Raw genomic sequence first — 14,375 nt, 5'->3', positions numbered from 1 at the left:
TGAAACCACTCCAAACCATATGCTGGTTGATCACTCCCCCTTCCCTTGGCGGGCTGGAGAGGAGAACTGACGACATTAAAGGCACGGGTTGAGATAAGAGCAATTTACTGGAAACAGCAAAAAGATAAGGAAATTAACAGCAGCAACAACAACATCAATACTAATGACAGAAGGTACAAGAAACAGGCAAACAATTCATGTGGACACAAACACACTCCATCCATAACAATATCCAACTGCTCCTTCTACCATGCTACAATGATCTGAAAGTGAGCCCTTCCCCCATCCCTGGAAAATGACACAAAGTTGCATAGGATAGCCTATGTGTCCTGGCCAGGGCCAGGACATTTTCCACCCCTTGTTCTATACCATCTCCTTCATGCCCAGATCCTACACCTTCCAACTATATACATGTATCTTCATATATACATAAACATGAGTATCATTTCCATAGGCAATGACCATCCCTCCAAGGTGTTTGTTGATTTCCTTTAGCAATGACTAAAGTAAGGGAGTTCAGTCCATCCTGGATATTTTCCAGGGCAGGAGGGCTGGTGTGTCATCAGGTAGTTGCAAGCTGCACCAGGAGCTCGCAATTGGAGCATTCATACTCATTGTCCATGGTAGTTCTGGCACACAGTGCCAGTGTCATTCAGCAACCACTTTTATACAATTCAACATTACAGACTGTTCTAACCTAAAAATCAAATTCCCTGGAGGTACACATTGTGTTTCCCTGTCCCAAGTGCACCCATGTCCTTGAGCAAAAACAATGTCATGGATGGGTTTACCTTTGCTTGAGGCAGGATTAATCCAAACTGTCTTCCCTAAATCATTTCTCATATGCTCCACAGGGACTTTATCTCTTTCTGCAGTAAACTGAGGTTTTGATTGGGCAGGGCAAGCAAGGTAGATCCTCTAGTGTTAACTAACCAGGAGGCCTGTGCTAAATGCAGATCCAGTGTTGAAGGTCTCACCACCCATTGCTTTCAATGTGGTTTTTAACAGTCCACTGTACCGTTCCTGTTTCCCAGAGACTGGTGCAGGGTAGGGAATATGTTTTACCCACTCAGTATCATGCTGGCCCAAGTGTCTATGAGGATATTTTTTAAATGAATGCCATTGTCCAGCTCTGTTCTTTTGGGGGTTCTATGCCACCATGTGAGCCACTTTTCCAGGATGGTGTTCTGGGCAGTGATGTGAGGCGCAGGGTGCATCTCCAGCTATCCAGTAGCTATCTCCACCATTGTCAGCACACAGCACTTGCCTTGGCAGATTTGTGGGAGTGCGATGTAATCAAACTGCCAGGTCTCCTCACATTCTTATTTCAGCCCTCGTCCCCCACACCAAAGAGGCTTTACCCATTTCACCTGACCGATTGCAGTGCATGTTTCACAGTTAACTTGGGATATAGTGTCCACTCCTCAATCACAAGCCCATCTGGATGTTGCATCTCTTCCGTGTTGACCTGAGGTCTTATGGGCCCATCAAGTCAAAAACATTTCACCCTTATGTTCCAGTCCAGATCCACCTGAGACACTTTAATCTTGGCAGCCCAATCCACCTGTCCATTCTTGTGATGTTCTTCAGTAGCCCAACTCCAACCCTGCATATAATCACTTACCAGAAAATGAAAAAGGACACGCTCTCTTCACAGATGGTTCCTAGCATTTTGTAGGGATACATCAAAAAGGGAAGGATGACATATGGAGTCCTACATGGCTAATTGCAGAAGCTATTGAGGGGCAAGGTGGATCAAGTCAGGGTGCAGAGCTGAAAGCCATCCATCTGGCCTCATTCCTCACTGAACAAGAGGAATGGCCTCTACATTGACTCATGCATGGTGGCAAATACTCTGTGGGTGTGGCTACAACAGTGTAAAAAGGGTGATTGGCAGTGCAGAAGGAAATCATCTGGGCCCCTGAACTGTGGCAAGACATCACAGCCTGGGTAGAGAAGTTGACTGTAAAAGTAGATCATGTAGATGCACACACATCTTCTGTATTGCTCCTCTCTGGAGCTGCCACAGCATTCTCCTTGCAAATATTCTGTCACTTTATCGGGGTTGTGTAGGTGAACTGCTAAACCATCAGAGCAGAGAATTTCCCCAAAAGCTGTCCCATTCTCTCCCATATTCTGTGTACTCATGACCATCCACCCTCAGGGTAAATCTCTGAATGACCTCCTTAGAAATCTCTGTCCTGACTAAATACGGTGTAGACTGCACTGAGGAGACATGGCAGACTTAGCAACAAAAATATGCTTTCCTTAACATCCAGCAGGAATTAAAAATTCTCAAAAGCTGTTTTAACAGGTCTGAAGGAGGAAAAGGGGGTGGAAGCCTGGGGAAAATCATCTTCCCCATTTCCCCCCAAAGACTGTGTGTGATTATTAATGGACTCCTAGAGTTAGTGCCTGAGTAAGGATAGGTGAGAAACACTAAATACACATCCCAAATTTCCTGCATTGCCTTTTATCTTACCATGTCATAAACTGATACTCCATAGTACAGCAACAAAGCAATCCTAATCCCTCTCCCTGCTCTGAAAAAGAGCACCATTATGAGCACATAGTGGATATACAAAAAACATGTACAGGGTTAGGTACCACACGCATATAATCAGACCAAGCAACATTGCAACCAGTAGCTCTGGACCTAATGCAACAAATCAAATCAGATTACATCAAATTTGTTTTCAGCTCACTCTGGGCAGAACTGTTGTCGTCTCAACCCTTTGTGCCTCACGTTGGGCACCAAAGAAGGCTGTTGTGTTTTAGGAATGGTATTCTCCAGTTCCATGTTCTCACCATAACCATGTGCTGCTCCAAACCATGTGCTGTTCTATCACTCCCCTTCTCCTCAGCAGGCTGGAGAGGAGAATTGGAGGCATAAAAGGTAAAGCTCAGGAAATAAGAACATTTTTTACTGGCAACAGCATTGAGATTAGAAACATACAGTAACAACAACAGAGCTAATGACAGAGGGTAATGACAGAGGGTACAAGAAGGAGGCGAGCAGTTTGATGTAGGAGGCGAACCCCCCTACAATAATACCCAACCACTCCCTCCCACCACACTACTAAAGTGAGCCTTTACCCAGAAAATAACACAAGATGGTATAGAATAACCTCCAGGTCCTAGCCATAACCCCTCCTGGCTGCTGCAAAAATTACCCCGTCCTGGTCAGAACCAGGACAATTGTGGAGAGTTATAAAGATAATAACATTTTATACTGAAAATTTTTAAATTCGGAAAGGGAAGCAAAACCCGCAAAAATTTTATATACCACATTTAATATCCACATGTGTGTATGAGCGTATGTATGTATATATATGGTAATCTAAAATCCAAAGAAACTTAGTTACTAATTAATCTGTTAGTTTCTGTCAGATTTTAAATATATTTTAAGTGCTGTTGTTCTTCACTCTTCTGGTGTGATATGTTCAGATGTGAAAATCACTTTACATGACTTCTGTTCTTCAATAGCTCTAAGTTTCTTTTTAAAAAATGTTATATGTGAATTTGTTCTTCTGTCCACAGGAATTAGAAATAAAATTTTAGGCTACAACTGGAATAATACTTTACTTGAAATAATGGGGCAGACTGAGGTTTTCTTTATCCAACAACCCATGATAAAATTTCACACTAGGGTTTAACCTTTCAATGCAGACTAACTAGCTTAAAACTAGCTGCTTTTGCTTCTTTACATGATTTCAGGAGTCTCATGTTAAGACTGGCTATAATTTTAACATATTCAGTACTGTGAAACAGCTGGAGAACAGAAGCCATATATCAAGTTGCCATTTGTTTTTCCTTATCAGTTGTGTGTATGTGTGTGAGTATTCATGTGTTTTCACCAATGTTAAACAAGCATTTCAGACAGTGTTTAGGATGTATCTCAGTTACTATTAATAAGGTTGTTGGATCTGGATAATGTTATAGAATTCTTTTCTTTCTCTCTCCCTTCCTTTTTTTTTTTCTTGTAATGCTTAGTTGGTAAGTATGATGCCGTATTTCAGAGCTGTTGCTTCATTGCACATAACTAACTCATCACTCTCTTTAACCTGTAGCATGAGCAGCAATTGCATAATGAAATTCGAAATTCCGTTTTCTGTGCTCATCTGTTAATACCCTTCAATCTCTGCGGTTCGTGTCTCATGTCTCACACCTGTTATCTTTTATCTTTTCTCCTCCCCCCTTCCTCACTTCTTTCCACTCCTCCTTCCTCATCACTTCTTCATTCTCAACAAAGAAAGAAATGCTGTGATATTTCTTCTCCTTCCAAAACCTCCACTAGAAAGCATTGGCCACATCAAGGTAAAGGGCAAAGGCTTGAAACGGAAGGTCTTTCACGCTAGCTGTGAATGGTATGCTGTGCAAAACAACAACGGTTATTTTCTATTCTCTAATCTCCACCATTTGAAATGCTTTAATTTCTTGTAAAATCAGAACAAGATAGAATTTCAGAAAATGCGAATGCATGTTTCCCTGCTTGCCTTTTTCTATAAGGCACAGTGAGTCAGGCATTATCATGCTTTTCCAGATTGTTTGGCAGTGAAGTACCTAGTTCATGAACAAAATTACTGTCACCAGCTGGGGAACAAATAACAGCCCTTTCTCTCCCCTGTAACTCTGATGGGTCATGTCAGTTTGAAGATAGAAAGTACCGTGCTCTTGCTCTGGAGCAGGCAGGTGAGGTACCAGGCAAGAACAGCCAGATTGCTAAATACCACAGGTTTATGACAATCTTTTAAATTTGCTCCTAGATTTCTTACCTTATGACCTCATTTGATTTTAGAGGAATCTTTCAGGATAAATCATAACCAGTTTTGAATGATTTTTGCACCCTTTATATGTGAAATGTATACCGAGGCAGAGAGATCTTCAGTTCTGATTATTGCATTATTATTTTAAAGAATTACCAGTAATAGCATGATGTGGAAGAAATAGCAAGTGATTTCTGGCTTACTGCAGTCTGCAGGAGTTTCCCCATTGACACCTGCAGGACCAGGCTTCTGTCCCTAAATTATATGGGTTAGAAGCCTTCAGAGGCAACTGAGGTAGATGAGTTCAATCACACTGTCAGTGGCTGTAAATGGCTAATGAAAACGCAGTTTAGTTTTATGGATGGGAGTTCATAATATTAATTTTCTACAGCATGGGAAGGAGAATGTAATTTTGATTTCATATTTTCTCCTTTTCCTTTTGTACCTCTATGGAAGAAGATTTGGAGACAGGCTGTTTGTAGGAAAGAGCTTTGTCCACTTCCAGTGAGGACTCTGGGGCCACTGGAGCATAGCTCTGGGCACTGGGCTAATGAATTATGTATCATTGTCTCAAATTCATCTTGTTCCTTTTACAAAGAAACATTAACATATAGTGCATCCAGTTAGTACAATCTGTTCAAGCTTCTGCCTTGTGGGCCCTGTAGGAATTTGCCTTTTGAAGCACAAACTAAAGTTGGTATGGGAGAAGATGTTTTGCTCTCTCAGTCAGCCCCCAATTCACTCCACCTCTTCAGCAGCATTCCTAGAGCTCCCTTCATGTGCAATGAGCTGTTAACCTTCATGTTCTCATTAAAGACTGGATTCTTCTGGGTTGTGATTTGACTAATGATTCCCCATCCCTGAAGGGAACTGGAACTATTTGTTTTCCTGGTTAGCAGGAGAATGTTGCCCACTTCAGTGCTGCCTCAATTGCTCAGAGCAAGGGGGTTCTGCAGTCCCATAGCTCAGTGGTTTCTGGAATCATTTTTTCTGTTGGGGTGGATTTTGTGGCAGTTCCTAATTTTGTGAGCAATACCATCACCCACAGCTGTTAAAGGGCTAGGAGATGCTGTGGCAGTGACAGCAGCACTGAAATTCCTCTCTGCCCCTTGCTGTGAGAGCCTGTGCTGCGAGTGCAGAAGGCAGCACTGACCCGTCTGGTTCTTGCTGTCCTCTGCAGGCTTCTGCCCAGAGACTCAGCCGGGAGAAACTCCAGCAGCAGCAACAGCACAGGTGGATGGAACAGACTTAGCCTCTCCAATGTCTCCTCGGACTAGCAAGAGCCGCATGTCCATGAAACTGCGCCGCTCCTCTGGCTCAGCCAACAAGTCCTAAGTGGCAAGATGCCTGCAGCTTTCTAGTGAAGAGCACTGGCCACCCTTCCCGCAGCGACTCACCGCCTTTTGGGTTTTTTTATGCTCACGCCTTTCATTCGAGGATAATGTTTCATGTGTGTGCACCCATGCCCTGCATACTCCTTTTCTGTATGTTTATTTTAAACAGTGACACTGGAATTTACTTTAATATTTTAGCTTTGGTTTTTTTTATCAAACTCCAGTCTGCCTTTTTTTTTTTTCTTTGCAGTGCAGTTTGTACTCTGCACCTTTTACCTACTTGGATGATTATGGATGATTAACTTTGGGTTTTAACTCTGGTTGATCTTGAGTCAACATGGAATTGGAGACTGCAGTTGGATTACACTATATTTATTGTGCCCCATTGCAATTTTCTCTGTAACAAAGAAAGAAATATGTACAATTTGAAAATGAATGTACAATTTTAAATTGAAGTTGCATTTGTAAAGTCTTTGTCAGATGTCACAATGTTAATGCACAAAATGTGTACAGATTATTTATGTTGAGAATAAAATAGTTCAATGGCGTTTCAAGTATCACAGAATCCAAATGAGATAATTTGGTCATAGCACTCTTTCATCATAAAGCAATGTATCATTTCATAATTCTGCAGATAATCTATGCCAGAAAAAAAAAATCACTGTCCTGAAATTCTATTTATGCTCAGCTTCCAAATATTTTTATAATGTTTGCTTTTCCAAGTGGTATCAGTAGTAAATGCCATTGAGTTTCATGAGTTTTAGCCATTATCATTATGCTGTTTCATCTAGATGTATATTCTTTATTCTTACATTAAAAAAAATTAAAAAACAAACAAACACTTTCCTGATAGAAATTCATTGCTGTGATGATGGGTACTAGGGAAGAAAAGGGAACATGCTCCGGGAGCCTGGCCTGAAATGCTAATAAGTTCAACCTTGTGAGCGCAGATTAGTACACGAGTTCCACCCACCCAGAGGTATTTTCCTACAAAAATTAAATGCTCACATTTTGAGTCTAGTAAACAACAAAATGCTGTTAACAAAATGTAGCATGGCATCGGTACTAACTGCATGTGTAAATATATGGGCAACAATAAAAAAAGAAATTATGTATTGTCATTCATGTAGTATCTACAAATTTGTAATGGTTGAAGAGAAGACATGCTATTTAATAATCCAATAAAATTATTCTTACCACCTTTTGTATATTAGTTATTCACCTCACTGATTAGATTCTTAGTCCAATTTATAGAAGAATTGTGTATTACATGCACATGGAGCAGTTAAATGCAATACACAGCTTAGTTTTCCTTTGTATTAAAAAGTACACACAAGTTCTCAAGGATGCCCTACTGAAAACTTTTCTCCAGATCTAGTAAATACATGGCATGTAGCTCAGCAGATAATACAAAGCATAGGCTGTTGCCTCTGGCAGGCTGGTTGTTCAAGTGCTAATTGTAGCATGAGTTAATAATCATCATGTTTGTGTGATCTGGAGCCCTTCATCTTTGACTACACAAGGAGAGAAAGAGGAAACATGATTTTAAAAAAAACAAAAACTAGTGACTTTCTCCAGGCATTTTTACCTATGTCTCTGTTGTCAACAAATGACAGAAAAATGCACAACTTAAATTAACATGCTTTATTTTTGGCATATTAGTGAGTTGCAGGTTTAGCCTCCTTTGTCAGAAAGCAAATCTTGGCTGCAATAGGTTATATTTTATTAATTCACTTTTCCAGGTTCTGGAACTAAAACGACAAAGTCCGTGAAGCACATTTAACGTAAAGCACTTATCGCTTGCTTGCATCCTTTGGGCATGATACATCTAGCAAAATATAAAACCACAGAAATAATTGCTTTAGAGGATGCTAATTGAGAGATTGAAATGTTTTGCATGCTCGTATGAGAGTGTTAGAACAAAGACTACGACTGGATCAATTTGGTTCTTCAGAAGTCACCAGCTGACCCACTTTGCCCTGCTGAATTCAAGAAGGGCATGAGCTTTCTTTTAAATCTTTTACTGAATTTTCTTGCCCTTATTTTTAGCCTCATCTGCTGTCACATTTAGAAACAAGCACTCATAGAAAAATAAATAAGTAAATAAATAAATACACAAACAAACAAATACTGGCTAAAGTGTCAGTAGCTGGTAACTTCAACAGCATTTCAAAGCATTTGGCCAGGGCACTGTCAAAGCCAGGGAATACACACCGCAGGTTGCTTTGCTAAAGGTAGGTGTCATTAGGGAGATGAAGGTAGCCTATCACCTGCGCTTTGGCAACATGTCTAAAGACTGCTTCGTGTCCTAATTTCAGCTGTTCACGAGACTCGGAGGAGCTCACATGAAAAGCGCAGCTCATAGAGGAGAGGGGTCGGAGGCCGCCTGAAAAGGCGAGCCGCACGCAGAGTGCTTTCCACCTGGCCGCGGTGCAGGGCCGGCAGGGCCACACGCTGCTCAGGCAGCCTAGTGAGACCGAGCTGCCCTTCTGGCTGCTGCCCGTGCCGCGCTAACGAGCCACTGACCGAGCGGAGCAGCTTTGGAACGGGCAGCTGCCAGAGACGTGTGTTTTGCCTACCACACAGTTGCTAGAGCACAGAGTAAGCAGGAGATGCGTACTTAGCTATAGATCAACACCTCGTATTTCAATTAAGCAGACAGCACGATTAATTTCCCATACGTTTTGCTAGCTATTATGTGACTTGACACTGACTTAATATGAACATTTACCTTCTCGGCTACCTTAGTACAGAGTACATCACGAATGTTGAAGCTCGGGGGCTAAGGCTATTAAAACAAGGTCACCAGATCAGGCTCCTTTTCTCACGAAAAATAATTCCTCTCTTTAGATACCCTATGTACAGCCGTACTTTTCTCTCCGTCGCTACGGAAGATACACTGACGCTTGGCCGCCATCTAACGCCTTGGCACTGCCCGCCTCTCGGCAGATGCTGCCGGGACTTCTCGCCTGTTGCCGCCGGTCCAGGGCCGAGCCGGCGGCCGCCCCCCGTCCCCCGTCCGTCACGGCGGCTGGGGAGCTGCGCGGCGCTCCCTGCCCTGCGGGCCCGGCGTGGGCGCTGCCGGCAGTGCGGCCCGGGGGCTGAGCCGCCGCCGAGCCGGCGCGGGCGCGCGTCGCTACCCACCGGCCGGCAGTCAGCGGGCGGCTCCTCAGACGTCGTAGCCGTGAGAGCCGCGACTTTCCATAGGAATTACAGCGTGGCCAGGGCTCGCTCGGCTAGCCCCGGCTCTCGGAGCAGTCCCACCGGGGCGGCCGCGGGCCTAGCAGCCCGGCCGGACGGGCACCTGGAGCAGCAGGACCTGCCTGCCCTCCGGCGGGTGGCACTTGCTGGCGTGCCGCGCCAGCCCGGGCGCGCTGAAGAAGGTGGCGGGGCAGTGTTTGCAGGGGAAGCCCTGCCCCTCGCCTCCCGCCGCGCCGCTCTCGGGGACCCCCGCGGGCGGCGGCGGCGGCAGCAGCAGCTCCTCCCGCACGGCGTGCCACAGCCGGTGCTTGTCCCTGATGTCCGCCGAGGGGAAGCGGGCGCCGCAGAGGTGGCAGGCGAAGGTGAGGGGCCCGCGCTCCGGCGGGCCAAAGGCGGCAGGCCGCGCCGCCCCGTGGGTGCCCAGGTGCTTGCGGAGGTAAGCCTGCCGCCGGAACCGCTTCTGGCAACAGGGGCAGGCGAACGCACCCCCGCCGGGGCCGCCTCCCGGACCGGGAGCGCCGCCGTGAGCTGGGCCGGGGCTGGAGCCGGGGTCGGCCGGGGCGCCGCCGGCGCTGTCCGCGCCGCCGCGGTGCTGACGGGTCCCCGGCGGCGGCTGGGGCGCGGCGGGGCCGCGGGGCCGCCGCTCGGGGCTGTTCTCCTTGCCCGGCGGGACGGAGACGGCGCCTTCGGCGCTGGGGCCGGGACGTGGCTTGTGCCAGCGGCGGTGCGAGGCCAGGTTGGCGGGACAACTGAAGATCTTGTGGCACTCGGGGCAGCGGTACTCGACGCGCACGATGCGGGAGCAGCGGTGCTGGGCCAGCGCCAGCGGGTCCGCGTACTGCTCTTTGCACAGCTGGCAGATGAACTCGCCCAGCGGTGTGCGCCCCGCCGGCGGCCCCGGCCGGCCCTCGGGCCCCTCCTCTTTGATGCGCAGCCCCAGCACGGGCGAGGTGGTCACCTCATCGGCGAAGCTCAGCTTCCGCGTGGCCTTGCCCTTCTTGGCCGGCGCCTTGGCCCGAGACGGCCGCTTCAGCGCGGGCACCGACGGCAGCGGCGGGGCGGGCAGCGGCGTGCGCGGCTGCAGCAGCAGCTTCTCGGCGGGCGGGAAGGAGGCGGCCAGGGGGAAGGACTCGGCGGAGGCGGGGGAGCTGAGGCACCGCTCGAAGAGAGCCGCCCGCGGCCCCGCCGCGCTGCACGGCCCCGTCGCCCCCCAGGCGGCCGGAGCCTCCGGCGGGGTGAGCCCGGGGCCGCCGCAGCCGCCGCCGGGGGGCCACGTCGCGGGGCAAGCGGCGACGGCTCCCTTCTCCTCCTCGGCTTTCTCCTCCTCCGCTCCCTGTCTGGCGGCGGGGCTGTCCCCGCCGGCGGGCGGCGGGGGCGGCGGCGGGGTGGGCGGAGGGTCCCGCTCAGGGTCCCGCTCCCGCGGGCGTGCCCGGTAGGAGCCGCCGGGTCTCCGGCTGCGCTTGACGAGGAAGCCGCGCGGCATGGCGGGGCGGCGCGGGGCAGCGGGAGCGCGGCACGGCCAGCCCGCCCGGCCTTTATACCCCCGGCGCCCGCTCCCGCCCGGGCGTCATCCTCCCTCCGGCGGCGGCGGCCAATGAGGAGTTGGGGCCGGCGCTGGCGGCGGGGGGCGGCGGCGGCCGGAGCGGGCCGGGGCTCCCGCCGCCGGGGCGGGCGCGCTCGGGCGGCGGGAGCAGGCGGAGCGCCGCCGGGAGCGCACACCGGCGCCCTGCAGGACCGACTGGAATGGGGCCTGAATGGCGCCGAGATGGGAGAGACCCCGAGCTGGGTCACGGGCGCTGCTGCCTCGGCCGAGAGGCCGGGCGGTGCTCGAGCAGGAGCGTCTGTCGTGGGTGCTCGTGCCGGTGCCTTCATCCTCTGCCGGGGCTGCACGGACCGCCCCGCGCATCCTTCCGCTGAAGGGAGCCAGAGCTGGGAACTGGCTCCGTCCTTCTGCACAGCCACAGCAGGAGGTTTCCCAGAAGTAGCCAGAAAGCTCCGGTATTGCGGTGAGCTCCCAATGCAAGAGCAGGGCTGCCGAGCTGCCACTGCAGCGTAAAATGCTAAATCACGGCTCTGAGTAGTGGCCATGACTGATCCCTTGGCACCCTCGCCCGCGGGCAACCTGCGGAGCCCAGGGGAGGCAAGACTGGGCTGTGGTAGAGCAAACTGCACAAGCGCCCGAACCTCCCCCCATCCCGCCCCGGTGCAACTCCCGGCCCGTTCGCGGGTGCCGTGAGCCCGGTGGCAGACGGTGCGCCCCTGGAGAAAGGCAGGAGCCGTGCTTGCTGAAGCACTAATCGCCTTTTAGGGGAACAAGCGCACTGGCAGCGGGGTCTCAGCAGCCCCTCCGGCCCCACCGCGCGGTACCAGCATCTCCTGTTGGACCGCCCCTGCTCCCGAGCCGGGGTTTGGCGGCAGGACGGTGCTGTCCCGCCCGCAGACCCGCTGGCCGCAGTGTACATGAGATGGCGTGCACTGGAAATGACCGCGCCGGAGCCTACCTGCCTGACCAGGGCCAGACAGCCCTTGCCAGGGTAGGACGGTCGGAATCACTCCGCTGGAAGCATCGCCCAGCCGGAGGAAGTAGAGAGCACCAGGAGAAAGAGAGAAACGGCACCTCTGGTTCGAGGGGGTTTCCAGAAGTGGAAGAAAGATGTGAAGCCTTCATGCAAGACCAGAATTCCTCCCACCTGCTCAACACACTCTCTCAAGCCACTTCTCTGTGTAAGTGCTTCAATTATATTTGCTTAGCAAAGCCTTAGTCATGTTTTACATTACTCTACTCTCCCATTTTCCTCCATTTTCATGGCTGCACTGAATCTCAGATTAGATTATTTACTCCACAGGCTAGAGATCACCCTTTGTTAGTACAAACCACTGTAAACAGGACCAGTGAGCCATGCTTTCATGCAGTTAGGTCACTCCACTGACTGGCTGCTTGATTGTTACCCAAAATTTTTTACCCTTGTAGCTGGAACTTCCCAGATACATTTCTCACTGAATAACTGGATCTCTGGTTACAGATCCACTGCTCCTCCAAGCGGTATGTAAATAGTTTTTTTCAGTTTCACCTTGTAAACAATATTCCCATTAATGTTTTATTTTCTTTTGTTGCATTGCAAAAATAGTCTGTGGTAGGAATGTGCACTTCTGGAATGTCCAGCTCAGTCCTAAGAGGTGAAGAATCCAGCAATGCCTTTTCCAGAACAGGAGTACCTGGAGGTAGAGTACTAGTGGGAAAGCACATGTGGTTACTGAAACTCCAAACATTTTTCCAGTAAAAGATGTAAATTGGAATTGCATCAGGGAGTATCTCCAGGCCCCCAGTGTCATCATCTGACGTGGCCCAGACATGATGGGAAGGCTTGGGGAGTAACCTACAGTCACAAATGTGGAATCGCTGCTCCATCTCCCCGGGTGATGTCCCTCCTGTGGCTCTTCTTGGCTTTTCCCTGTGAGAGAGACGGGAGGCCCGTCTGTGCCTCTCCCTTGCTCACAGTGTCCTCCAGCACAGCCCTCTTGTAGCTTTCTAAACTTGCCTCCAGTTTATGATCAGTTTCTAAGGTGAGGCCCAAAACTGTAGAACCCATCACTCCACCTTGCTCTTGCTGCAGCATGTGCCAATGTCTGCAGATGTCTGACAAATGCACCAGCAAAATTACATGGGGATTCAAGCTGGTTCAGCCACCTTGTGACTTATTTCTCCCAATAAATATACTGGTTTGCCCAGGCTGTCTCTGCTCCAGTACAAACTCCCAGTGCTCTAGCTCCCACTTGGAAGGGTCACAATTATTCTGTGATTATTTCCCCTCCCCCATTTACAATAGAATGTAACTCTACTGACTAGAATTACACCCAATTCTCAAATCTTTCCAAACTGTTACATGGGTTTATCTTCTTGGCATCCTCCTTTACTCTTACCAAAAATTTTGCAGTTAAAAAATTCAGATAATTTATAATAGTAGTTAACAATGTTGTGGACCTCCAAATCCTGTGTAAATTTGCTGTATTTTGACTTTTTCACTTTCTTACTACATTTCATTAGTCCCATCACCTAGCTGAGAGCGCAGCACTACACCCTCCTGAACATGCTACTATGGGGAAACTTTATTTAAGGTCAAAGCTTTTCTGAGCAAGGAGCTGAATGGTGTTATTGCTCCTGTCCTTACACTGTGTTCTCTACAGTCTGCTAAAATCATGTTGGCCTTGATTAAACATGTTGACTGCTTACAGATGAGAGTCATCCTTATATGATCTGAGATTAACCAAAGGGTTAATCTCACAGTAAATTGGAAATCAAACTTCTAGTGGAAAAATGCTAGTGGGGAACTGGCAGGGTGGAAACAAGAGGAACCAGTTCCTTGTCTTGCATTCTTTGCTTCCTCAGTCCATTCCCTCCTCCCTGGTTGAGGCTGAATGGTAGTGTGCTAGGGGATGGAAACAAGAGTAGTACAGCACTGCTCTGCCTCCCTTTTTGCCCAAGTTTCTCATTTGGTGTGAGGGGACTTTTAGCCTTGTTCATAACTGTGCTGCTAACATAAGCCTGAGGGACCCATTCAAGCCTTGCCAAGATTCAGCAGATTCAGTGATGGCTGGGCCAACCACTTGGGGACCTTCCAAAGTGAGGACAATCTTCAGATTCCTCTAGTTGCCTTTCCCTGTTGCTGCCTTCTTTTAAGGACGTGGTTTAGTGGTTGGCTTGTCAGTGCTGGGTTAATGGTTGAACTCTTAAAAGTCTTTTTCAATGTAATCAATTCCATGATTATGTGACTCTGGAGGATGCTCCATCTGATTGCCCAGGGTGCTCCAGAGTTTGGCACTAGAAGTTCATCATCCAGATCCTTGTACACCCCAGCTGTCCAGAGACTGTCATCTCTGCCTGTGAAGTTGGGATACCATTGCTTTCAGCCCCAGCCATGTCTGCAGCAGCTCCAGGACACCTGGAAACCAGTGCAGACACTGAGTAAGAGGTCTACACCTCCATGGTCCACGGATAAAACATTGTCAAGCAACTGGGCAGCTGCATTTATATTTCTGAACAGTCTTGGGGCATAAACAGCAAGAGGAATGTATG

At 48.8% G+C, this 14,375-nt stretch overlaps 2 protein-coding genes across 12 annotated transcripts in view; one reads left to right on the top strand and one right to left on the bottom strand.

Moving 5' to 3' along the window:
• Nucleotides 1-7,300, top strand: part of RALGAPA1 (Ral GTPase activating protein catalytic subunit alpha 1) — a 130,603-nt gene extending 123,303 nt beyond the window's left edge. For 6 of the 11 annotated variants that reach the window (XM_072930215.1, XM_012574144.5, XM_030274666.4 and 3 more), the window contains 2 exons: nt 4,253-4,367; nt 5,947-7,300. In XM_072930215.1, coding sequence (XP_072786316.1) covers nt 4,253-4,367; nt 5,947-6,043 — 212 coding nt within the window. In that variant the 3' untranslated portion in view covers nt 6,044-7,300. The remainder of the gene's footprint in view (nt 1-4,252; nt 4,368-5,946) is intronic. The other 5 variants (XM_002200519.7, XM_072930216.1, XM_012574141.5 and 2 more) reach the window with 2 other exon arrangements.
• A 429-nt stretch (nt 7,301-7,729) lies between these two features.
• On the bottom strand, nt 7,730-13,825 carry INSM2 (INSM transcriptional repressor 2). Its single transcript, XM_030274673.4, has one exon. It carries the CDS (start codon nt 10,782-10,784, stop codon nt 9,381-9,383), a length of 1,404 nt encoding a protein of 467 aa, XP_030130533.4. The 5' UTR covers nt 10,785-13,825; the 3' UTR covers nt 7,730-9,380.
• Between the last annotated feature and the right edge of the window lie 550 nt (nt 13,826-14,375).

Source organism: Taeniopygia guttata, chromosome 5, assembly GCF_048771995.1.
Source record: "Taeniopygia guttata chromosome 5, bTaeGut7.mat, whole genome shotgun sequence".
Lineage (NCBI taxonomy): Eukaryota > Metazoa > Chordata > Aves > Passeriformes > Estrildidae > Taeniopygia > Taeniopygia guttata.
Note: the sequence above shows the minus strand (reverse complement) of the source record. Positions and strands in the feature narration are given on the sequence as shown.

Coding starts and splice junctions, on each gene's coding strand:
- INSM2 (XM_030274673.4), bottom strand. CDS start 10,784: ATGCCGCGCGGCTTCCTCGTCAAGCGCAGCCGGAGACCCGGCGGCTCC.